The 26,853-nt window shown below is 44.2% G+C and overlaps 1 protein-coding gene across 5 annotated transcripts in view; it reads right to left on the bottom strand.

Moving 5' to 3' along the window:
- Esr2 (estrogen receptor 2) overlaps positions 1 to 17,455 on the bottom strand; it is a 102,768-nt gene extending 85,313 nt beyond the window's left edge. For 2 of the 5 annotated variants that reach the window (XM_027418281.2, XM_027418282.2), the window contains exons 1-3: positions 16,572 to 17,449; positions 8,012 to 8,464; positions 6,049 to 6,221 (exon numbers count right to left, since the gene is read on the bottom strand). In XM_027418281.2, the coding sequence (XP_027274082.1) occupies positions 6,049 to 6,221; positions 8,012 to 8,430 (592 nt within the window). In that variant the 5' untranslated portion in view covers positions 8,431 to 8,464; positions 16,572 to 17,449. Of the gene's footprint in view, positions 1 to 6,048; positions 6,222 to 8,011; positions 8,465 to 16,571 lie in introns of all 5 variants that reach the window. The other 3 variants (XM_035445105.1, XM_027418280.2, XM_027418283.2) reach the window with 3 other exon arrangements.
- Between the last annotated feature and the right edge of the window lie 9,398 nt (positions 17,456 to 26,853).

The following is a 26,853-nucleotide window of genomic DNA, read 5'->3' as shown; positions in this document are numbered from 1 at the left end:
GTATATAATTCCCCAATGTCAAAAGACCTAAAATTTAAAAACTATATTTAAGACTATCAAAGTTGGTAAGATTTGACCCTTTAATGATTAGATATTTCTGCATGTCACGTGTAAAGTCAACTTGGGAGATAGAGGCTGGAAGGGCTTAAAGCCGGTGACACAGTGAGTTCAAGGTTAAGTTGAACAGCTTTGCAAGGTCCTATCTTAAAAAAAAATATCAAAGCTGACAGGATACTCTCAATGCTATCAAGAGTTTGGTAAAAACACAAAACAAAACTCTCAGGGGACTGGGGATGTGGCTAGTTTGTTAGAGTCCCTGCCTGGAATACAAGGCCCTGGCTTCCATTCTCAGTACTGCACAAATCTGGACATGACATCACACTCCTGTAATCACAGCACTTGAGAAACAGTGACTAAAGGATCAGAAGTTCAAGGTCATGAGTTCAAACTCAGCCTGGCTACAAAAGACCCTGCCTCAAAACAAAACAACAAAACCCATTCACTTCTCACTAATAGAGAAATCACTTTCTAAGAAATAGTTGAAAAAAAAACACTCAAGAATTTTAAACATTAAGCCAATTACAGTTGCTCATATATATAATCCAGGCACTTGGGAGATGGAAGCAGGAAGTTCAGGAGTTTAAAGCTAGCCTCAAACAAGTTTGAGGCCATCCTGGGCTACATGAGACGATGACCAAAAAGGGGAAGGAGTGGGCAAGAAGAACTTTAAATATTTCATGACACTCTGACCTTACCCGTTTGTTCTAAGACAGCATTCAAACATTTTTCAATGTTTTTTAAACAAATATAAATCATAATATTACTTGAAACAATAAAAATAACTGATAATGTCTTCAACAGTAAAGACAAAGCAATTAATCTATAAGATTGAATGTTAAGAGCTGTGAGAAAGGCTTTTAGGGCTTCAACAACAAAGAAATGCTTGCCAACCAAATGATTTGAACAAGAACACAAGGGCTGGGGGCATGGCTTGGTCAGAAAGCTTAAGGACAAGCTTAAGATGGCTTAGTCACACAGCATGAAAGACCCAAGTTTGAACCCCAGAGCCAATGTAAAAGCCAGGAATATGCCTATAACACCAGCAATGGGTACAGGAGGAACCTCCAGCTCTCTGGGTGGATACTGGTTCAGTAAGAAACCCTGGCTCCAACAATAAGGTGGAGGACAATTCAGAAAAACACCCAATGTCTGGCTTCCAGATGGGTATTGTACACACTCACACATATGAACATATACACAAATACACACACACACAACACATACACATGAAGCTCTGTGCATACATAGTGTGAGCCCAATAATTTTTACAAATTCATCTTTCAAGAATCTATTGTGCTCTAGCAGTGAACAAAACACAACACACAGTTCCTGTAAATATTTGTTGAAAGAAGGCTTTTAAAAATAAGCTTAACTGAAAAAAAAGAAAACTACCTGTCAGTGGTGGCATACGCCTTTAATCCCAGCATTTGGGAGACAGAGGCAGACAAATCTGCCTGTGTTTGAGGCCAGCCTGGTCCATAAAGCAAATTCCAGGACAATTAAGGCTACACAGAGACACCCTGTCTCAGAAACGAAACAAAACAAAAAGCTATGCCTTAATTTGGACCAGAAATGACAAGTGGCCTCCCTCCATGATCCCTTCTCTGTGCTCTGTAGCCCAGGAGAGAAACAGCAGGATTTGGAGTCTGGCGACTTATTATCTGAAGAGGTCAGCAAGGCCAGTGCTGATGGGAGGCCAGCACCACACAGCCTCCAGTGCACTAGTGCATGGGCAAGCAACTTACCAAACAAGGTGGTAAGGAAAGTTGAAAACTATGAAAATGGCTGGCGGTAGTGGCACATGCCTTTAATCCCAGCACTTGGGAGGCAAAGGCAGGCGAATCTCTGTGAGTTTGACGCCAGCCTTGTCTACAGAGTGACTTCCGGGACAGCCAGGACTGTTTCACAAAGAAACTCTGTCTCAAAAAAAAATGAAAGAAAGAAGGAGAGAGAGAGAGAGAGAGAGAGAGAGAGAGAGAGAGAGAGAGAGAGAGAGAGAAAACGAAAGAAAGAAAGCCATGAAAATGAAAGAATGTTAAGTGTTAAAAACCACACTGTGTGTTGGGGGCATAGCATAGTTGGTAGAGTTTGCCTGGAATGCATGAAGAAGCCTGTGGCTAAATAATGGGCTCAAGGTCAGCCTGGGCTACCTGGGACCTTGTCTCAAAAATGAAAATAAAGGTTAAAGTTCAATGCAATCAACCTCTGAAGTTACTGGTGTAACATCCTGGCCCATCTGAGGCTGTTTTAAGAAACTATGCAGCAATTTTCAGTTATTGCAAACTACTTGTGCCAAATATATAAAGAGTCCAGTGAAAGGATTGTTTGGGCATTAACTTTCCTTTGTGCATATTTGGAATATGGCATCCTGGCTGACATGACAGAAAAGAGTAACAAGGAAATTTTATTGTCAACAATGGGAAGCTATAACCTCAAGGTCCACAGATATTCCAAGCTGCCATGTATTTCCTGTACAGCAAAAGAGAGTGGTTTCTTTTTAAGGCGATAGCTACTTGCAATAGGTCAAAGGTCCTTTAAGAAGTAATTCTGGGGGCCGGAGAGATGGCTCAGTGGTTAAGACTAGTGGCTGCTCTTCAAGAGGACCCGGGTTCTATTCCCAGCACCCACATGGCAGCTCACACCTGTCTGTAATTCCAGTTCCAAGGGTTCTGGTATCCTTACACCAAAATGCACATAAAATAAAGTTAAATAAAGTAGTAAAAAAAAAAAAAAAAGAAAAAAAGCAACAAGTGTTCTTAACCCATGATGAGCACTCTAGCATAAGAAGTAATTCTGGAGCCTCAGGACTCAGGAAAAAGAGGATGACTCACTCAGTATAGAGCTGGCTACAAAGCCTGAGTTTGGGCCCCCAGTACCTATGTGAACAGTGAGGCAGGGTGCTGGGGAGACAGAAACAGGAAGATCCCTGAGGTTCAATGGACAGATATTCTAACCAAATTGTGAGTTCTAACATCAGTGAGGGACCTTGTCTCAAAAAGTGAGGTGGGGGCAGCAAGATGGCTCAACTGGTAAAAGTTACTGTCATGCAAACCTGGAGACATGGGTTTGTCTCTGCCCTCTCCATTCAGACCACTACTTTCGCACACATACATACACACACACATCATACACACAAGCACACATCACACACATATGCACACATGACACACATATAATAGTGAATATCTTTAAGAGATTTTTATGTATATGGGTGCTTTGCCTGCATATATGTCTGTCTACTACATGTGTGCAGTGCCCATGGAGACCAGAAGAGGACATCAGATCTTCTGGGACTGGAGTTACAGATGGTTGAAAGTTGCCATGTGGTGTTATAAATTGAACCCAGGTTCTCTGGAAGAGTAGCCAGTGCTCTTAATCACTGAGCCATCTCTCCAGCCCTAGGGAATAATCTTTGTTAGTTTGAGACTAGCTTGGGCTATGCAGAGTTCTAGACTAGCCTGAACTACATTTTCAAGCAAACAAACAAAAAACTTTCAAATACGAATTTCAGAAAATCTGAATTGTTCTGACCATATAGTGGGGAATTAGATCTGGCTTTCTAATCTATTACTGCAGTGACCCACAAATAAAAATACTTAGTGAATATATTTCACCACTACCACACCACAGATACTTCCACTGTACCGAAGAGGACGCAGGGTGGTGGTAAAGTCGTAGAGGTAATAAAGGAGCCAGGACAAACAGACGGCCATCTGTACAGGGAAATATAGAGACATAGAGAGATGGCTCTTTACTCCATGCCAACCCCAGCCTTCGGATGTCACCAGTCTTTCTCTGTTTGTGGTAAGTGTCCTATTAATCTAGGATTATCAGTTGAAAACTTAACTTGTCGCCCTCACACTAATAATCCCACATTGTTAATTAGCTGAAAACTGGGCCCTGCAGTGTGGGTAGAAAAGGACCTTTGAGACAGGGACCACCGAGAGGAAGCTGCAAGGGAGAGGACAGAGCAACAGAACAGAAAGAAGCCAATGAGGAAGTGGCTGGGGGGAGGGAGATGCCCCAGTGAGTCGGGTGCCCATGGGAAAGCATGGGGACTCAGATCGAGAGTGCCAGCACCTAGGTGTTCCATGCCTATGATCCCAACAGTGGGGGCAGACACAGCAGGATCCCAATAGCTTGCCTGGCCAATCAGTCCAGCCTAATCCACAAGCTCCAGGTTCAGCAAAAGGCACTGTTCAAAAAATAAAGATACAGAGCGCTGGGGAGAATATTCAGTGGTTAAGGACACTTGCTGCTCTTACAGAGGACTCGGGTTCAATTCCCAGCACCCACACGGCAGCTCACAACCATCTAGAACTCCAAGTTCCAAGGAATCTGATGCTCTCTTCCGGCACACCTCCCGGCACACCAGGCATGTGCATGGTGCACACATACATGCAGGCTAACCCTTCATACATATAAAGTAAAACAGTCTTTTACAAATGAAGATTGACAACAATAGGAGAAAATACCACATGTCTATCTGTGGGCACCACACACATGCACACACACACATGCATATGTGCTCACACACGCCACACACATGTACATGTGCTCCTCCACACATGCACATGCACAGGCACCCTTCCACACATGCACATATGCATACACGTACTTCTCCATGCACATGCACATATGCACACATGCATTTCTCCATGCACATGCACATATGCACACATGCACTTCTCCATGCACATGCACATATGCACACATGCACATATGCATACATACATTTCTCCATGCACATGCACATATGCATACATGCACTTCTCCATGCACATGCACATATGCACACATGCACTTCTCCATGCACATGCACATATGCATACATACATTTCTCCATGCACATGCACATATGCACACATGCACTTCTCCATGCACATGCACATATGCATACATGCACTTCTCCATGCACATGCACATATGCATACATGCACTTCTCCATGCACATGCACATATGAATACATGCACTTCTCCATGCACATGCACATATGCACACATGCACTTCTCCATGCACATGCACATATGAATACATGCACCCTTCCGTACACATAAAGAATAACTATCTTTAAAAATAACTGACTTCAGTGCATGAGGGCTGGAAGGAGAGACTGCTGATGAGGGAGAAGCAACAAAGACAGTCAGGTTGAGTAGCCTTGAAGCCAGGCATTCACAGCTTAAAGTTTATTAAGAATGTTATTAAACAAACAAGCACACAAAGCAAACCCAAAGGCTCTGTGGGTAAAGGCGCTTGCTGCTAAGCAGGATGACCTGAGTTCAAGCCCCGAGACCCACCCACACAGTGAAGAACCGACTCCAGCACATTATCCTTTATCGCCACACGTATGCCCTCCTCCCAACACACAACACAGTGAAAAAATGTCTTAGCAGAAAGCACATCATGGACAAGTACACACCAAGTAAATAACTGCCAGCAAAGATTCTAGCGAAGGTCAAGGAGATAGTCTGATGCCAGACTGAAAACTAGGGGTTTGCAAAGGCGACCACGAGTCCAAGGATGACATACTTCTCAAGTTCACTACAGTTAATTCCTTTCTCTTTCCCTCAGGAGCCAGCCCACCATCAAACCTATATTAAACCTAAGAAAAAAAACAAAGACAGACAGACAGACACCCCTCAGAGCTCCCGGGGAGCACAGATTTTTTTTTTCCAAACAGTATCTTTACAGGGTTGTAAACAGATATCTTCCCTCCTTTTCTGCACAGCCCCCTTCCCCAGTCAGGTGGTGTAGTGGTAAACCGACCCCTATAATATTGAGGTTCTGGGGTAGAAACATGCAATCCAAGAACCCATGCACCCCCACTCAACCCACTCCCTAACACACATGTTCATCGGAGTTGCTCAAGTTCATGAAGTGTACCAGCCAGGCCAACAGTGACACTTATATCAATCAGGCCATCTCTGCAAAATTGCTTGCAAGTCAAAGTGTGAAAACTAAAGAAGTGGTGTGTCGTAGTCTTGTACCTTGAATGCTTCTTTTAAAAAAGGCCTTACATCCTTCGCAGGACCACACGCCATAGTGATACCCAGATGCATAATCGCTGCAGACTGCGCAGAAGTGAGCATCCCTCTTTGAACTCGGACTAGTAACGGGGCTGGCACAGCTGCCCCCGCTAAGCTTCCTTTTCAGTGTCTCTCTGGGAAAGCAGAGAAAACAGGCATTGTAAAAGGACACAAAAGAAAGAGCAAGGGTTTCCAGAAAAGAATAAATAAATAAATAAATAAATAAATAAATAAATAAATAAATAAATAAATAGATTGCATGAACTTTGCCAAACGTAAAGTTTGCTTTCCAGGGTTAGGGATAAATCTGTTCCAGGAAACCACGCCATTGGATCACAAAGAGCCCAGTGTGGGGCTGACTGACATCTGAGTGTTTAGGTGGTGTGGACAGGTCCTCAGGAGACTGAAGGAGGTGGCAGCTCTGGGCTGGAAGAAGAGCCCCACAGAGGAGCATTAGGGGCAGCAGCACCCGCCCCCTAGGGGCTGATTTTGCCAAGATATGTTTCTTCTGGGAAGGGAGATGGTGAAAGTATGACTAATTCAGAAATGATGGAAAACTTTCCCAATGGTAAGTTTATCTAAATATTAGCAGGACTTTGATGAGATTTTTAAGAGGTTAAAAAAGTCATCATTGAAATGAAATGTAAGTGAAAATCATTAATCTTCAGATGCAACCCACAGTTTTTATGTTTATCTTACCAACAAATAAAAAGATTAAGAAGAAAAATTTAATTATTGTGTAATATTTTCTCAAAGATTGTTTTGGTTTGGTTTGGGGCTTGGCGGCGGTGGCTTGGCGGTGCTGGGTTTTGGATTGCTGGGACGTGGACCAAGAGCCTCATAAATGTTAAACACACCCCCTAGCACCGAGATGGACACTCTAGCTCCTATATGCTCTAAGTTTTATGACAATATCTGAAAGTAATGATTTTTTATTTGTTTTGGGTTTTTTTGAGACAAGATCTCTATGCAGCCCTGGCTGTTCTGGAACTCACTATGTAGGCTGGACCAAACTCAGAGATCCCACCTGTCTCTGCCTCTGGAATGCTGGGATCAAAGGAGTGCACCACCACACCCTGCAGGCAAAGCATTTACTCGTCAGTGTGCTGTAGCTTAGTACTCTTCCAGAAACCCATCTCTTCCTACCACTTATTCATATACTATCCTCTCCCTCCACAGCCATTAACGCTGAAAATCTTACAAATTAGACTGAAATAATCTGTCATTTGGCCATGCATTTGGAGTTCAATCTGCTTTAACTTCAGAAATTTTCAGTAGGATCCTACAGTTAGTCCCTCATTGATCATTACAAAGCACTGCCTTGGCTCATCACTAAAGCTTATGCCTGTTATCTTTCCTGGCTTCGCATGGCCACTTCACAGAAGTTGTAGTGTTACCATGGTTACTTTCATCTTGGGAACAATTAGTCATCAACAGTATGTAACCTGTCATTTTACAGTAAGACTCTAATCTGACTGTAAGAAAAAAACATTTTGGGGGCGGGGGTGTTTCGAGACAGGGTTTCTCTGTGGCTTTGGAGGCTGTCCTGGAATTGCCTCTTGTAGACTAGGCTGGTCTCAAACTCACAGAGATCTACCTGCCTCTGCCTCCCGAGTGCTGGGATTAAAGGTGTGTGCCACCAACGCCCAAGAAACAAACATTTAAAACCCAACACCTTCACCAAAACCAAGCTGAAGTAAGTTTGATGTCTGTTGCATAAAGAGAATATCCATCACAGTGAACTTTCTCCATAAGCACAACTTTTTAATAAGAACAAGGCTATCAGAATAGGACAGGGCAGTATGTCTCAGGTATCCTAAGAAAGTGACAAAATAAAGACCTTGTCTAACATATGTCTTTCTTACTAAATTGTAAAGTGAGGATCATGCCGCCATCCACCACTTAGATGAAGACAGGACTTTACCTGTTCACAGGTAAGGTGTGTTCTAGTGATCTTGCTTCATACCACGGGCTCTTTTGAGGTTCTGCATACAGAAGTGATGACTGGCAATGGGTTGCTAAAGGAGAGAGGTGTCCAGAAGTTGGCCACAACACATTTGGGCTTGTGGTCTGTCGAACAGGCCCACCTTCCAGGTTACTGGCACTGCTGGGAACACTATAATTCATCACAGCAGGGCTATAGAATGCCATAGCGGAGTATTCATGACGGTTCTCCACGTAGGAGGAAGGGATGTAGATGGGGCCATGCTCCAGCGGTAGGATGGACTGGCTACAGTTGTAGGAAACAGGGGAATTAAGGCTTGATGGTGAGTTTTTGATATCCATGTCTTGAACAGGTAGCAGCTGAGAAAAATCCTTGTGTGAAGACATGCAGACAGACATTATGTTCTCAGAGACTCACGGGCAGGTGTAATGCCTGCGAAGAAAAGCAAATGATGCTCAGTTAGTTCAAGCTACAAGTGTAACTAATACGTATTCATTTTTGCTAGGGACGGTGGTGCTGACCTACAGTCCCAGCGCTCAAGGAAGCTGAGGCAGGAGGGACTTCTAGTTCCAGGCCTGTTTTGGCTACAGAGTGAGACACAGTCTAAAGGGAAGGAGAGAGAAGGGGAGGGGAGGGAAAAGTGGGAGTGAGAATGTAGTGTAGTTGGTAGAATACTTGCCTCGCACACAGGAGGCCTTGACTTTGATCCCCAGCATTGCATAAACCAGGGTTGTGGAAAACCTTTGTAAACCCAGTATTCCAAATGTAGAGGCAGAAGGATCAGAAGTTCAAGGTCAACCTCTTGTCAGGCATTCAAGACCAACATGGGATATATGATACTATAGCTCAAACAAAGAAAACACAGGGCAAAATGGCTCAGTGGGTAAAGTGTCTGCTGCTCAACTCTGGTGGTGAGTTCAATCCCAGAACCCATGGTGGGAAGTGAGGTTTCCTGAAAGCTGTCTGTGGAGGCAAACATATACCGCAGCCCAGATACTGATATTGGGGTTCAAGCTTCAAGCTAAAGTTCAGAAAAGCAAAGCATCCAGCCACTAGCTCTCACCTCTAACTCAGGCTGAAAGTGCTGATCCACACAGGAGCTCTTCACCAAGTCTCAAACTCTGCCTCTCCTCCGTGTGGCTGGAGAATGAATGAAGTCCTCCTACTGAGAACTTGCTTCTGTCTTACATACCTCTCATGAGTCCTGAGATTAAAGGTGTGAGCTATAATTCTCTTTGAGACTGATTCACTCTCAGAGATGTCTACCTCTTTATCCTGAGTCCTAGGATTAAAGGTGTGTACCATCACCTCCTAGCTTCTGGCTGTTGGGATTTAAAGTATGTGCCTGGCTTCTATGGCTTGTGGCTGACTTTGCTTTCTGAATCCTCAGGCAAACTTTAATAAATCATAAAGAATATATCACTATGCCCTATACCCATATGCTACTCTTTTGCTTTCTCTCTGTCTGTCTGTCTCTGTATGTCTCTGTCTTTTTATCCAAGTATTCATATTATCTTAACAATACACACACACACACACACACACACACACACTAGTACAGGACTACAAGTATATCCTGGAAGATATACATGAAAACATTGCCTACAGAGGGGTGTAAATATAAGGTGTGGAGCTCTCATTCTCTATTTCATTGACTGTTTTGGGGAGGGAGTTCTTAATTTTTTGAGACAGATTATTATGTATCCCATGCTGTCCTCAAACTCCTTATGTAGTCAAAGATGATCTTGAATTTCTGATCCCCCTGCCTCTAACTCCCTCCCAAGTGCTGGGGTTATATGTATTCACCACCATGCTGAGTCTGCACAGTCCAGGGATCGAACCCAGGATCCTACACATGCTAGGCAAGCATCTGCTAACAAAGCCACACCCTCTCTCATTCATGTCTTTATTACTTTACTGTTGCTGCTACCAACTTTTAAAGTAAAGGACTTTTTAAAAACATTGTTATTTTACTTTATATGTATAGATGTTTTGCCATCTGTATGACTATGCACTACTTGTGTGCCTGGTGCCTACAGAGGTGCCTGGATCTCCTTGGACTGAAGTTGCAGAAGGCTCTGAAACACCATGAGATCGTCTGGAGAAGAAACCAATGGTCTTAACTGCTGAGCCATCTCTCCAGGCCTCAACTATAAGAACATTTAGCGCCGGGTGTTGGTGGCACACGCCTTTAATCCCAGCACACGGGAGGCAGAGGCAGGCGGATCTCTGTGAGTTCGAGACCAGCCTGCCTGGTCTACAAGAGCTAGTTCCAGGACAGGGTCCAAAGCTACACAGAGAAACCCTGTCTCGGAAAAAAAAAATTAGCCACAATAATTTATCACAAAATGAAATAAATATATATAAGATCAGCTGTTACTAAAAAAATAAATCTAAAAGGGAACACCATCGAGTGAGACTATTATAGTTTTAACATATCCAAATCTGCTATAAATCTACAATAACAAAAATGAGAAATTATCCCAGTCTGGCCATAGTATGACTTTGTCAGTCTATTGCCTCTAAACTTTAAAAGCAGCCTTCAATATAGGACTTGTACAAAAATAAAAATAAAAAATAACCGAATTCCTGTAAGACCAAACTGAGCTCATTGGTTAGCTCAGTAGAGAGCGCTATAGAGATACAGGGGGACAAAGAAGCTTGCTGGCCCTGGCAGAGGCAGACAGTATGAATGTGAGAATACAGGGTGGAACTTGCCCCAGCCAAAGGTCCAGAATGAAATCCCTTGGCAGCCTTGCAGTCTGCATGGCAATGGCCTCTCCATAGGCACCTGAACACTGCAGTTATCCATTGCACAAGACTCGTCACCATGACAGCTTACATGCTCTGAAGGCCTTTTGCCCTTGAGGGAACCCAGACTCCCACTTTGTGTGCACGGCCTGGTTACTGGCCGCCAACCACTGAATTGCATTTCAGAGGGGACGTAGTGCTTAATCAGCAACCCTAGATCCTCTAAATCCCCCGACATCACTGCAAGTCAATGGCCAAACCTCACCTTACCCAGCAAGTCCTAATCTCCTTCAGAGTTGGATATTCACCAACTGGGTACTCTCCCTCAGCCCTAAGGGCCCAAAAGCATCTCTGCATAGTTCGTACTTCTCTCTCTCTCTCTCTCTCTCTCTCTCTCTCTCTCTCTCTCTCTCTCTGTGTGTGTGTGTGTGTGTGTGTGTGTGTGTGTGTGTGTGTGTGTGTGTAGCCTTGGCTCTTCTGGAGCTCGATTTGTAGACCAGACTGGCTTTGAACTCATATAGATCTGCCTACCTCTGCCTCCCAAATGCTGGAACTAAAGGTGTGTGCCACCACACCTCGCTTATCTCTTCTTATAGTTAGTATTTCTTTGTATTAAACTTCCCCTGTTGAGCCGGGCGTTGGTGGCGCACACCTTTAATCCCAGGCAGAGGCAGGCAGATATTTGTGAGTTTGAGGCCAGCCTCAAACTATCCAGAGCGAGTGCCAGGATAGGCTCCAAAGCTACACGGAGAAACCCTGTCTCGGAAAACCAAAGGAGAAAACCTTCCCCTGTTGAAGATATATAATTGGATGTTCTGATTTAACCCCGACTGCTATACCAACAGAACAGGCAATCCAAAGATTCAAAGGTAGGGGGAATTTGGTGGATAATAACAAGGTCCTTTGGAAGAGATGCAAATGCTCTTAGCTGCATAGCCTCTCTCAAGCCTCGGGACTATCTTCATCCACCCCTCACTGTGCTTGCGTCCTCAGTATTTCAGCTCCTGGATCATTTTTAGTGCATGGTTTGACTGTACCATCAGAGCAAATCTGATGCTGCCAAATCCTTAATCAAAGCACATTTAGAGTACTTTAAACAGCATACTTTCTAACAACTGAGAGCAAAATACATAAGCTCTTGACATGCATAGTGATTGGATTTATACATAAAATTTGGAGGTAGTCATTACAATTAAATTTCTTGAACATTCAAAAAAAAAAAAAGGATAAAGAGCCAAAATGGCAAGTCCAATTTAACAAACATAACAAATTATGTTCAACAATAAGTATGGTCACCATGCAACATACACCACCTTTTTAAAGATTTATTTATATATTTCTTTGTGTGTGCACTGCACATGCATGTATGTGTACCTGTATTTGCAGGTACATGCACCTGTGTACACCCATGCAGGCCAGAGGGATTGTCGGGTGACTCCACTATCCTATCCCCACTTATTCCTTCTCTCCCTAAACCTAGGTCTCAAATTTTTTTCTGTAATGATGTAAGCTCAAAACCATAGTCTCCTATCTCCATCCCTCTTGAAATTGAGATTGCAAGCATGCTTGGGATATCTAACTTATTACACTTGGTGCCGGGATTAGAACTTTGGTCCTCACAATTGTGCTTTTAATCACCAGGTCATCTCTCCAGTCCTACTTTTGTTTTGTTTTGTTTGTTTGTTTTGTTAGTTTGTTTGTTGAGTTAATATTTTATGTAACCCAGACTGGTATTGAACTTGTTATGTAACTAACGATGACTTTGAGCTCTTCTACCTCCCCCGGTCTGCAATTAAAGATATACACAACCTTGCCCAGTATATGTGGTGCTGGGGATCAAGCCCAGCTTTGTGCATGCTAGACAAACACTCTACCCACTGAAGCCACAGCCACAGCCCTTTATGGCTTCCTATACAGAGTGTTACTGAATGATACAGGCATGGTGGCAAACACCTGTATTCCTACCACTGGAATGGCAGATCCATGGAAAAGGCTTCATGATGGTCCATACCAGGCCAATGACAGGCTCTGTCTCAAAAACAAACAAGGTGGAGACAAATGAGAACGCTCATCGGATAAAAATAGATTAAATTGCGCTGAACAGATAGATGGCTCAGTGGTTAAGACTGCTTGCTACTCTTTCAGAGGGCCCAAGTGGCTCACTACTGCCTACAACCCCAGCTCCAGAGGATCTGACACCTTCTTTAGGCCTCCCCAGGTACCACATTGCATATGCATGTGTATATCCCCATGCATAAATAAATAATAAAATATGATTTTAAGGTGGGCAGTGCCTGAAGAAGAGCAGCACTTGATGTTGGCTTCAGGCTTGCACGTGCTCACACACACACATACACATGTGTGTGCCCATGTGTACCCCCACACACATATACATAAAAACAAAATAATGAGAAGTCACATGGAAAGACATGAACTTGAAAAAAACACTTTCTCTTATCCAGATGGTAAATGAACATAAAATTTAAAATACAGCAGAGAGTTAATCCCATCATCCATTTTCATACCCTCAGGTCAGGTACCTGCCATGGAAAGGCAAGTGTCAAGATCATTCAGGCCATCAGTCGGCTGCCACAATGATGTCACCTAGAAAACAGATCTCACATGCCAGCACAGCAGTAGTCAACTTCTCCAGTTTTTCTACCAAGTCCCAGTACACTCAGGCCTGTTGAGAACCACTCCTGGACAGTGATAGTTAGAACTAGGGTTGCCCTTTGGCTGAACAGCTTTTGATACATCCAGATTCACATCACGACTACTCGTCAGGGGCATCTTGGATGATGAGTAGCATGATCACTGATAACTTTTCTTCCTAAATCACAACCTTGGAGAAGCTTTCGTACACTCGGTGTTATGCATGGTGTGCTAAAGTACTAGCTGGGGAAACACATTTTGTATCTCAAGCCAAAAAATAAATAACTTTGAAAAACCCCAATATTGACAGCGGATTTATGGAGAAGAATAAGGTTGGCCCTGGAAATAACCCAGAAATCCACAAAGAGCAGACAGACCTACAAATCCAGCTAATGGATAGAAGTCAGTTACCAGCCAGCCAGTGTGTATTCATGGGTACTCTGGACCAGTGGACAGAACACAACACTGGGTCCCAGGCTCCACTCTGCCTAAACACCAGGTCTTAGACAAACCACATAAATTCCTTGAACTTGCACATCCTTTTTCCACAGAAATGAGAAAACATTGTGGGATGCTCCTTTTCACAGAGCCCCAAGGAAGAAAGGAAGTGGCACAAGTGAAAAGCCTTCTGTGTGGCAAAGAAGGTGAAACTAGTCCACTGATGAGTCACACATTAGTCAGGATTCCCAGTTTAAGATAAAATGATTTCTGATCATGAAAACGTGCTTCTGAATTTTACTTTTTAAACTTGTGTTTGACAAAAGCCCACCTCCACAAGCAGTCCGGATAGCCGGGCTGCTAGAAGCCTGTCTGCTGCGTGTGTGTGAACAAAATGCCACCTCCCGAGTGCCGTATCCTGGGCCTGCAGATGTGGATAACTTCGACAGGCTACCTCCATTCTTCCTCCACCTGTCTGTCCATCCTCCTCCCCGACCACAAGCATCCTATTCCAACTCACACTCACCAGAAAGAGTTTCCTGGACAAGAAAAATGCATATAAATTCATTTCTCTTCTTCCTCCTTTTTTTTTCCTCTAAGACACAATCTCATGTAGCCCAAGCTGGCCTGAAAATTGTTATGCAGCCTAAACTCCCTGGTCTTCCTGCTTCTATATTCTGAGTTCTAGGATTATAGGCAAGCACCACCATGCCTGATTCATGCAATGCTGTGGATGGAGGCCAGGGCTGTGCACATGCCAGGCAAGCTCTCTGCCAACTGAGCCACATCCCTGGACCATTAGGTACACATTTTTTAGCACCAAGCATTCTTGCTGTTTCTGTTTAGCAGTTACTACCTTCACATGTATCTTTTCCAAAGCAAAATAGTAAGGTCCCCAATCAATTTTAAGTTAGGAACAAAGAAACTTACTCTAAAATAACCATAAAACTGACCGCTAATAATTGACTTACATGAAACTCTTTAAAACTATATGTGTATCTTCCAAAATGAGAGACAGCTAATCCCTCTCTATCATAACCCTCAGGGTGGTATTTTTTTTAAGCTTAAATTCAACTGTCTGTAAACAAGACTGCAATAAGCATAATTTTTCAAATGTCTATCACAATGTACTAAACACTGAATTATGAGACCTAATACCCACGCATTCAGTTTTCAAGGGCTTTGCATACAATCAACAAAAAATTACCAGCAAGTGATTGATGTTTACTCCTCAGAATTTTATGTAATCATTTCCTAATATATTCCATAAAATGACTAGAAACATCAACTAAAATTTTATCATGAAATAAATTTTAAGGTATGGCCTGTTGAATTACAGTGACTTAGTCTTCACAAAGGGCATAACGCCCATTAAAGGCAAATTATATATTTGATAGGTTGAACTGAGTACCGAGTTTTACCTTTGTATATTAAAAATCCATTCTGAGGAATGTCAACTCTGACTCGAACCATTTGGCTTCCTAAACCCTCCTTGAAATGGCCCTACATGTGTTTTTTGTTTATTTCAAACACTTAGATATCTTGAGCAAGACTAAAAGTGTTCCTTTTAACACTGGTTTTGAAATAAGAATTTCAGATTCCTCCAGAAAACCACCGAACATAAAATGGAATGCTAAAGTTTCTGCTTTAACACTTAGTGACCTTTTACTTTGTTCAGACAGAACGTCTGTTAGAGCAGTGGTTCTCAACCTTCCTAACGCTGTGACCCTGTAACATAGTTCCTCATGTTGTGGGGACCCCAACCATAAAATTATTTTTGTTGCTACTTAGTGACTGCAATTTTGCTACAGTTATGAATCGTAATGTAAATATTTTTGGAGATAAAGGTATGTCATGGGGTGTGAGCCACTCTACAGGCTTTCTTGGAGAAGAAAGTGAGTTAAGCATTTATCACACTCTTTTCATTGTCCCCATATAGCTGCCGTCTAATCTTCCCATTCACTTTTTAAATAACATTTACAGGGAAAGAGAGGAAATATCACCATGAGTGGAATCATTACAGCAGAAACAAAACTTCAAGTGGAAACACTTGAAATAGAACAAAACAAAACTCCTTCCTCTGGAGTGCTGCTTGCTGCGCAAAACACACCTGCCTTCTAAAACGTAAGAATTACCAACAAGCTTCCTTTCTGAACAGAGCTCCACTCAAATTCAAAGTTTTGTTTCTCACACACAAAAACAATATTCACTTGACCCAATTTTCTGCTTCCACTGTGAAACAGTTATCACAGGTAATCGTGAAGAAGCAACAGTTAGATTCCTCTCCAGCAAATAAGAGAGATCAGATTTAACGTATCTGAGACTACCCAGAAAGAAAAGATAAATCTATTTCTGACATGACTAAGGACTACCATGACCAAGCCGTGATCACCGGCCTGAAATAGGCACATCTTCCCTGGTCCACGATACTCAGGCAAAAAGCTTCATCATTTCATCCACCACCAGGAATCCACGGAAGAAAACCACGGGAATTTTCTTTTTTTTTTTCCAAAAAAAAAAAAAAAACAGTTATATTCACACAACCAACCCAAAAGTCAGCAAAATTTCTGTTTCCAGTGGTGTCCAAGCAGTTGCATCCATCCTTCTGCCCCTTTATTGTTCTAAATATTGCTGGCTTCCCATTGCAGGAATCCACACAAAGTCAATGAAACCACACTCTGAGCCAAAGGGCACTTACCTGGCATTCTCTAAAAGCAGACACGTGCTTTCCTTGGTCCCCACGCAGAACTCACAGCAGCCGTTCAGCCCAGCTGGAACTGCCAGACTCTACTCAGACCGGGTGCCAAGGATGCCAGTCGCAGCACAAGCAGCTCCCTCCCGGCCAGGCTCCCCTCGCCCGCCCCCCTCTACTCCCGGGAAGTTTCAAGGGGTGGTTCTAGAAGCCTAGCAAGAGACAGGGACCTGGGAGTTGGTTTCAAAAAGGCCAGCAGCTGGAGAGGCTGCAAAGATTACCCGCGACTAACGGCGTTAGTGAGTCTTCCTTTTAAAGACGGTGAAGAGGGGGTGGGTGGTTAGCTGAAGAGCCCACGTGACCGCGAACCCGGAGCTGGAGATCTCCGGCACTCCGGCGCTGCGCCTCCACATCCACTGGATGTCCACTTCCAGCCATCTCACAGCCACCCACTAGGGACGCCCCCTCCCTGCCCAAGAGACTGACAATGGAGGACCGAGAGAATGGGCATTTCTGACCAGGTCCCCAGGGATTCTGAAGTTGACAGTGCGGGTCCACACTTGATCCTGTCTCCAGTCTTTGACCCAAGCGGATGTCATTAAACGCTTAAGTCTGACAACTATCCTTGAGAAGCGTGGACCAGGCCCTGGGTTCGGGTAATAGCATCGAAAGGGGCAGTAATAACGGAGTCATGAAGCCAGATAGGTCCCTTGCAGGGAGCGTTAGCTTGATCCCCAGAAAGGCAAAGCCACCGGCTGAAGGTGGAAGCGTGGATACTCATCTCTCAGAGTCTGACGGCGGGGGTGAGGAGAGAGAATGAAGGGGAAAAAAGTCTTGGATTAGGTCCAGGATCTCGGGTGCCTCCTGGAATTCACCTGGAGAAAAGCCCCTTACGCTTTTATAGGGCTCCTCCCACCGTGGCGGCGAGGGTCTCTGGCGCCCCCTGACGGCAGCCCTGATTCTCCCAGCTCTGAAGGTTGTCAACCTTCCCCATTCATCTGGAAGTGGTCCTACTATGCAAAGATTGCGATCATATCTTAGTCTCTGAGAAATAATTGACTGTAAGGCAGCCACTGATGGGAAAAGGTAAAAGGAAACCAAATGACCTGTAGGCTAACGAGGTGTCACATGTGTACCTAATCAGTCATCAAACCATCCACACACTGCGCGGGGGACATGTTTATGAAGGGTTTTAAAGATCTACCTTTTAATCTTTTTAATTATGTGCACGTGGGCATGAGCTCATGCGAGCAGATCCCACAGAGACTATAGGTGTAGGATTCCCTGGAGATGGAGTTATAGGAGGGTGTGAGCCCTGGGGCATGGGTGCTGACAACAGAATTAGACTTTTTTTTTTTTTTTAATGGTTTTCCAAGACAGGGTTTCTCTGTGTAACAGTCCTGGCTTTCCTGGAATTCACTTTGTAGACCAGGCTGACCTAAAACTCACTGAGATCTGCCTGCCTCTACCTCCCAAGTGCTGGGATTTAAGGGTGTGCCTCCACCACCTAGCCAGATTTAGGCTTCTTTTCAAGAGGACTATGCTATCTCAACAGCTGGGGTGTCTCTCCAGACTCAGGACAAGGTTCTTGGTGGGTGGTGGTCTAACAGAGGGAGACCAAGGGGATATTTTGAGGGAAACTTGTACAATGCCAACCTCGACTGTTTGGATGTAACCAACATGTTACACACCCACAATGTATTATTACATACGAACAACAATGTGTTCTTAATTTTAAAAATCACCTGGAATGGAACATCAGTGAAGCACTGTCAATCAAGAGCCAAGAGGCAGGTAAAGGTGGAGTGGGGATAAAGAAAGCATCTATGGAGTATGTATAGCAAGCCAGACTGCACAGCAGCTCATTTAATGTTTATACCAGTTCTGAGAGGCAGGTAATACTGGCCCCACCTTCCCGACAAGGACTGGAGGCTCACAGAGCTTACATCCACAATATGAAGCTACAAGATAAGAATGTACCCAGTGAGGTTGGAGAGGTGGCTCAGAGGTTAAGAGCACTGGCTGCTCTTTCAGAGGTCCTGAGTTCAATTCCCAGCAACCACATGGTGGCTCATGACCATCTGTAATAAGATCTTGTACCCTCTTCTGGCCTGCAGGGATACATGCAGGCAGAATTCTACGTACATAATAAATGAATAAATCTTTAAAAAAGACATAAAAAAAGAACACACCCAGTAGCAACAGTGGTTTTTATACACAGAGATCGCTTACTGGCCATTTAACTACGTGCTACTTTCGGGTGTGTGTGTTTTAACTAGATTTCCATTGCTATGATAAACACCAATACCAAAAGCAACTTAGGGAGGAAAAAGTTTATTTCAGTTTACAGTTATAGTCCATAAAGAGAGGAAGTCAAGTCAGGTCAGGAGCTGATGCAGAGGCCATGGAGGGGTGCTGCTTACAGGCTTGCTCCTTTTAGCTTGCTCCAGGATGCTTTCTTATACAACCCAGTACCACCTGTCCTACAATGGGCTGGGCCCTCCCACATCAACCTCTAGCCATGGAAATAGCCCACAGGCTTACCTACAGCCCAATTTTTTTTTTTTTTTGAGACAGAGTTTCTCTGTGTAGCTTTGGAGCCTATCCTGGCACTTGCTCTGTAGACCAGGCTGGCCTTGAACTCACAGAGATCCTCCTGCCTCTGTCTCCCTAGTGCTGGGATTAAAGGCATGTGCCACTAACGTCTGGCTACAGGCCAGTCTTATGAAGGCATTTTCCCAACAGAAGTCCCCTCTTCTCAGATGACTCTGGCTTGTGTCAAGTTGACAAAAAACTAACCAACACAATGAGAATATAAAATATCCTTCCTTTTCCTTCCTTCCTTCCTGCCTTTCATTTTTATTTTTTATTTTTTTGAGTCTTACTATGTAGCCCAAGTTGCCTCCAAATTCAAACTCGCAATTCTCTTGCCATACCTGCCTATAGAGCAAACCCTATCATTAATTATTCCAATTTTATGAATGGGATAATGGATGTTCATGAAGATTAAGTGACCTTCCTAGGATCACAAGGCTTGTGAGTGACTGAGAAGGACTTGAACATAGGGCAGAGCCTAAAGCCCTGACCTGTGTCCATTTAAACAGCATCTACAATGGATCAGAAATAAGTCGACTTGCAGGTTTATTCTAATGCCTCCTACAGACAAACGCCTTTGCAGCATCTCTTGCCCCCTGTGAAGCCAGTGTCTGCTCGGTCCCAGCAGTAGAGCTCTGGGCTCAATCATGCTTCCTTCAGATAGTGTCCTGCTCATGGGGGCAGCATGTTCTCTCTTTAAAGACCCTCAAACACCCACAGTTTGCCTTTGTTATGCCAGGCATACCATTGCAGGACATCTGAAGCAAAGACAATGAATGGAGGTGAGGAAATTGCCTTTCTGACTCACCCTGTCCACCAAGAAAGATAACCCTGCTCAGACTGCTTGAATGCACAGTAAGAGGGTGGTTACCTCAGTCTACCTGAACCAGGACCAAAATGAAGAAGGGATTCTTGTGACAGTGAATGCCAATGGTTAGACCAAAAAGCACTGTGCAACCTAGGAGTAAGAATGGTGCTTTTGTTATTTCATCCACAAGCTGCCTAGCAAAGCAGTCATGCGGTATGACAAGGAAGTGTCTACCTCTCTCTTACAATACCCTGTATCAGACACTGGATTCCTCACTAGTAAATCATCTTCAGGAATAAGGCACTGGATTGTTGTTGTTGCTGCTGCTGCTGCTGCTGCTGCTGCAAACATGGTTTCTCTGTATAGCTCTGGCTGTCCTAGAACTCACTCTGTAGATCACGCTAGCCTTGAACTCAGAGATCGGCCTGCCTCTGCCTCCCAATGGCTGGGATTAAAGGTGTGCTCCACCCCTACTCAGGTACAATACTGAATTATTAACATTTAGTAATGTTACATATGACAAGCAACATCAATTCACTAGCTTGTTTCCCTGCTGTGTTCAGTGTTAAGGAGGGACCCTGGGGCTCTACAGATGCTATACACCTGCTCTGTCACTGAGCCACACTCCCAGCACATACGCCTCCTTCTAAAGAACTGATTTGTTTTCTATCTAATAGTGCTCATGATGATTCTAGACTAGCTTGAAGCATGATGTGAGCGACATTGGAGAAAGCAAAGAATCCTATTTCAGCCCTGCAAGGAGAGCCGAAAGCAGATCCGCCACTTTCTCATCCTGCCTTTTCTCTGATGATGCCTTGCCTGCTCCACAGCTTAGGGCTGAAAGCCTGAAGAAAAGAAGACAACACTGGCTCCATTCATCCTGCCTTTACCAACCTCAGCCTACGGAATGTGCATCCCGCCTCCATACGGTGCACAGCTCACCTTTGCCATGACTGCAGGGTTCAACCTGTGTCTCTGGCACCCTCCACAATCCCACAGCACCCACTCTATCCATTCAGGCATTCAAAAAAGGCTTCAATTTAGAAGATCAGAGGAAATGGACAGAGGGAGCGTTTCTGTAAGAAATAACAAAGAGGCAAAACAGACAGACTGTTGGAAACGAGAGAAAAAGTGCTCTCTCTCTCTCTCTCTCTCTCTCTCTCTCTCTCTCTCTCTCTCTTACACACACACACACTGAAGAGGATCTCTCTCTCTCTCTCTCTCTCTCTCTCTCTCTCTCTCTCACACACACACACACACACACACACACACACACACACACACACACACACTGAAGAGGATGGGAGACCCTGAAAAATGACTACTAGGCTGGGGCCATGCTAAGGCATGTCTCTGGATTGTTGCTCTTTCTCTTCTGAGTGTAGCTGGAGGGGTCCTGGGATGTTATTCTAAAGCATCTACTCCACATTCTGTGCTTATCACCCAGACTGTTTCAAAAGGATATGAACAGGTAGAAGCCACACCTGTAGAGTTAGACCACTGCAAAGCAATGGCAGCCTAATGCAACATGCCAGGGGTCATCTCCCCAACATGTCAGGGCTCATCTCCACTGCTCAGAAATCAGACCCTGTACAATGCTAAAGGAGGAAACAGAGGTGACAAATTGGTGTTGTAAGAGACTAACCAATAAACTCGCCTAGAAAATATTAAATTACACAAAAGTAAGATTTAGTTAAAGGAGTGCTGCCTCTGCCAGGCAGTTTAGAGAAGACGACCCTGGCAGATGGTGCCTCAGGAAGATTGTAGTTCTGCCAGATGGGGTGACCCTGGTTAACAGTTTCTCTGGAAAAGCAGTTCCGGACTGTCTGGGGATAGCTACGACAATTAAACATGTTTAATTGTTCAAAATATAACTTGGTGCTAAGAAACTATAGAAGCTAATGGGGCGGGGCGTTGTTCATGGCCTGGTGCCCTTTGTGCATTAGGCAGAACTGGTGTGTGCCATTACTAAAATTTTTTTCATCATTGAAGCCCTTGGAGTGCTTCTCAGTGAGAAGACACAGTACTATTATAACAGTGTGACTTAATATTTGGGGGTTGAGCTTGAGGAGAACCCTCATGTCTTTGTGGTAATAAAAATGAAAATGATATTTATTGAACATCTTCCCAGCCTTTTCCACAGATGGGGAAACCGAGGTTCGGAGAGAAAATGCACATGTCTAAACAAACATTCCATCTCAAGTTTATCTATACACTGGCTAAACTTGTCCCTTCGTGTCTATTTGCATATGAGTTTTTTCTTATATGTGCCATAACCTGAAGCAGGTTGTCCTGTAGAACTGGGTAGTGTTGTGTGAAATTTTGTCAAGTTCTGCTCTAGACTTGACCACCTATGATATAACTATATAGCTTAACTCTTTACTGATCTATATTTGATTGGTGCCCCAGGCACCAAGGCATACCCACAATGGAGTCCTAACTTGATATATCAATGTACCCAGGCCACCAAACAAGATTCCTCTAACCTGAAGTTTAAATGACCCACCTGGGCAACCAGCTTCTGCAACCAGGTCTCTGCAAGTCACCCATGCATGGCTCAATCTTAATCTTCAATGTCTGTAAATAAGGGAGCAAAATAATTTTTGTGCAACTCCTTAAAGGTGCTTGAACTCCACCAGAGTCTCTCAAATACCTTGAGTTGCTAATGTTCTAGCCATTTGAAACCAAACAACCTGAAGAATGTAATCCTTGGCCTCGTCCCCAGCTCTGAAGCCATGTTCTCGCAGGATCCAGAAGGAAAACTAGTCCCGGGTGTGACTGTGCACACCACACTTGAGAAGGAAATGCTAAAGAGCCTCCAGAAATGGTGGCAAATTGTAAGATGCAATTTCATAAATGACTCAAAGACAATTCTGGAAATGCAGCGTCCCTGCAGCTTGTGGCTCTGAATAAAACAGTATTAATAACAGGCCAGACAGTCTAACAGTCCCCAGAATGAGGTCAGGAAGGAGAAGGGTTATAGATGGATATGGTTAAGGGGCCACGGACTCTAACAAGACTGTCTGATTCTGTAGTTCAATCTTTTTTTTTTAATTAACCATTTCCCCTACTTCTTATGTATTTAACCATTTTCAAATTTTTCACTCATTAGAGAAAAACATTAGAAATGTCTCATATTGAACCCAAAAGATAGCTTAGTGGATAAAAGCAAATTTACCATCAATAGCCTGAGGTCAGTGCCTGGAACCTACCTAGAAAGGTAAAGGAAAGTGCCAATTCCCACAACTTGTCCTCTTGACCTTCACACCTGCCTATACATGTTGACATCACACACACACACACACACACACACACACACACACACACACACACACCACTAATAATAAATAAATAAATACAAAGGAAATGACTCATATTGTCCCATACCAACAGACTGTAGAGATAAACATTGCATAAGTTGTTCTTTTTTTTAAATGCACATCTTCTGAGATTTATGAAGGGTATAAAATTACAGTTAAAAAGGATGAGTTCTGGCATTCTACAGCACAGTAGGGCAACTATAGCTATCAGCAATTCACTGTGTATTTCAAAGTAGGGAAAGAAGGTGTGGTGCTATATGTTTGTAATGGGAGCACCTGAGAGGTGGAAGGAGGAAGGTCAGGAGCTGAAGATCATATGTGAGGAACTTAAGGCCAACCTGGGCTGCATGAGACCCTGCCCCCACAAAAAGCTGAAAGACACAATTCTGAATCCCCCAACACAAAGAAATGATAACTGATGAAGAGAGTGACTGATCATTACACATTATACACACGTATTCAAATAGTACACTGTACTCCTATGGGTATATGTACAACAAATGCACATCAATTGTTTATGTGTATGCATGCTTTGCCCGAATGCATTTCTGTGCACTGTGTATGCCTGTATGTTCAGAGATCAGAAGAGGGCATCCGATCACCTGGGATTAGAGTTACAGACAGTTGTGAGCCACCATGTGGATGCTAGGAGTCAAACCTGGGTCCTCTGGAAGAGCAGTCAGTACTCTTAACCACTGAGCCATCTCTGCAGCCCCAATTATGTGTCGATTTTTAAAAGAGTAAAAGGTAACATTGCCATGTTTTAAAGAAAACAGATTTACATCTGCAGGAACATGGATGCCTGGCCTTGGATGTTGGTCCATATCCACCTCCTCCTGAGAAATTCCATTATTACGCTGACATCACTGGGGTCTCCAAAGTCTCTTACCAGGGTTACCGTGTCATAGGCTGTCAGTGTGACCCCCACCCTTCCCCTCTCCACACTCCTGCACTCTCCCACCCTCACCTCACTCTAAAATACAATTTAGGAGAGAAAATTCTTGGCAGCTTCTTCGGTTATTTTCATCTTAAAATTTCTCTGACAGCCAATGTTCCATTTTCCTTCCATAAGACACTTGTCTTTGAGGATGCTGTTTGCCTGGTGCATTTATGTCTTGAAGGGTGCCCCTTAATGCTGAAAACCATAATGCTTTAAGTGTCTGAGGCATGAGGGACTAACTATGAGGGTACTTGCTCTCACACAAGAAAGACACACCTACCATTAGCGCCCCGCCTACTTCACTCAGTCTTTGTCTTAGCGGCTTGCATTCTTGGGGCAAAATACCTGAGATCAACTGATACGAGAAGCTGAACTGGTGCATGCCTGTAGCCCCAGCACTTGGGAAGCCATGGCAGAAGGATCCTGGGCTCAAGGCCAGCGTGATCTACATGAGAGTCTAACTCTCCACTATCCTACATCCAAAGTGCTTCTTTGGTTGATGGTTTTGGAGCTCCTGGTTCATGGTTGGTTGTCCCCAATGCTTTGGGCTTATAGCAAGGAAGAGTACATGACCGATAAAGCTCGCCTCCTTATGGCAAGAAGTAAAGGAAAACAAGAGGAGAGGGTGAAGTCCCAGCAGATACATCAGGAACTTCTTCCCAGTGGCCTAATCTGCTCCCGCCAGGCCCCACCTCCTACATCCTCCACTGCCTGCTAGGGGTACCGTGGGGCTGGACTCAGAGCTTTCAATACACAGGCCATTGGAGGATATTCAAGACACAAACTATAGGAATCCTCGTGACAATCAGACTAGACAGGTACTATTTATGTCACCACCTCACAAGTGAAGAGGCCAATACTTGGAGAATATACATAGAGATCACATAGCTAGTGGGTAGCAAAGGGTTCAAACCAGACCCGTTTCATTCCAAAGCCCAGCCTCTCTGCATTGCTATTCTCCCAAGGCTTTGTACAACAAATGTGAGAAGTCAAAACTCCATGAGACCTACTCAGGGTCTGGTAGAAGTGAGAAAGAATTGGGGGAGACAGGGGACTCAGTGAGCTTTCACTGGGGTGAGAAGTCATGTGTGTGTGGTTTTTGTTCTTTGGGTTTTGGGGTTTTTGAGACAGGGTTTCACTGTGTAGCAGCCTGGCTGTCTTAGAACTCGTTCTGTAGACCTGGCTGGTCTCAAATTCACAGAGATCTGTCTGCCTCTGCCTCCCAGGTGCTGGGATTAAAGGCATATTCTACCACTGCCTGACCATGTCTGTGTTTTTAAGTTCCTATTAGAGGGAGATTTATTAAGGGATGATACTAAACGTCAGCTGAACCCAGGCCAGAGCATGCCAGCGAGAGGGCCCCCATGTGCCTTGTCTGTCCCTTCAAGCCCTATCCCGAGTCACCTTGACATCACCTTGCCCATGCCCTGAGCGGTGTAGTCGGATACACCTGTAGCCAGCTTCTAGCAGGTGTGGCTTACAGTGTCCCCTACAGAGATTCATGGTAAATTTCACGAGAATGTTACCTGAGCAGATGCAGTTTCATGATTTCCTCTGCATTCATATCTGAATCCTCCAGCTATCTTAGTTCACTTTATATTGCTATGAAAAAAATGCTGATCAAGCGCAACTTGGGGAGGAAAGGGTTCATTTCCATTTACAACTTATAGGCCATCATTGAGGGGAGTCAGGGCAGGAACCCAAGGCAGGAACCCAGAGGCAGAAACTGAAGCAGAGGGCATGGACGAATACTGTTTGTTGGCTTGTCCAACCAGCTTTCTCATACAACCCATAATGACCTACTCAGGGGTGACACCACCCCCTGTGATCTGGGCCATCCACACCAATCAGCAGTCAAGAAAATGCCTATAAACTTGTCTGCCAATATGATGAAAGTATTTTCTCAATTGAGGTTCCACTTGCCAGATGACTCTAACCTGGGTCAAGCTGACAAAAAACAAACCCGGACTCCAGGTGTGAAGCCTTGCAGCCTTCCCTGGCAGTACTTGCCAGTCTTTCTCTTCAGTATTCTAGAAGCTTCTTTCAGGGGGTCTGAAGACTGGAAGGCGCCTCCATTTGCTCTGTGGTCCAACCTCACCTTGTGATGGTGGAGAGGAGCTCTGTGGGTAGGGCAGACAACAAACAGAAGGATACCAGGGTAGACAGATCAGGATGGCCCGCCCATGCAGGAGTGGAATACTGGGCACAGGTGAGGTTTCACCTCAACCACCTCCCAGCTGTGTGCCTGGACACTTATGGCTTTAATCTTTCTCTGTAAAATGAGAAAGATACAGGAGTACACCTCACAGAAGAAATGGGGGATAGAAAATGCTTTGTTTTGTAGAACTAAGGACTGGACCTGTGACCTCACACATGCAAGCAGAGCACTCTACAGTTGAGCTCCGGTCCAGCCTGTTTCTAGATGTTCTCGTTTACATATTGCTGTGACAAAATACTGATGTAACTTGAGGAGGAAGTTTGTGTTTGTGTGTATGCGTTGTATGCACATGAGTCTGGAGGCACACATGTCTGTGCACAAGCATGCAGAGGCTAGAGCAGGATGTCTCGTGTCTTCCTCCATCACTTGAGACAAGGTTTCCCACTGAACCAGGAGCTCACTGGCTA

The sequence above is a fragment of the Cricetulus griseus genome, chromosome 5, assembly GCF_003668045.3.
Source record: "Cricetulus griseus strain 17A/GY chromosome 5, alternate assembly CriGri-PICRH-1.0, whole genome shotgun sequence".
Taxonomy (NCBI): Eukaryota; Metazoa; Chordata; class Mammalia; order Rodentia; family Cricetidae; genus Cricetulus; species Cricetulus griseus.
The sequence above is the reverse complement of the archived record's forward strand: the minus strand, read 5'-3'. Positions and strand labels throughout refer to the sequence as shown.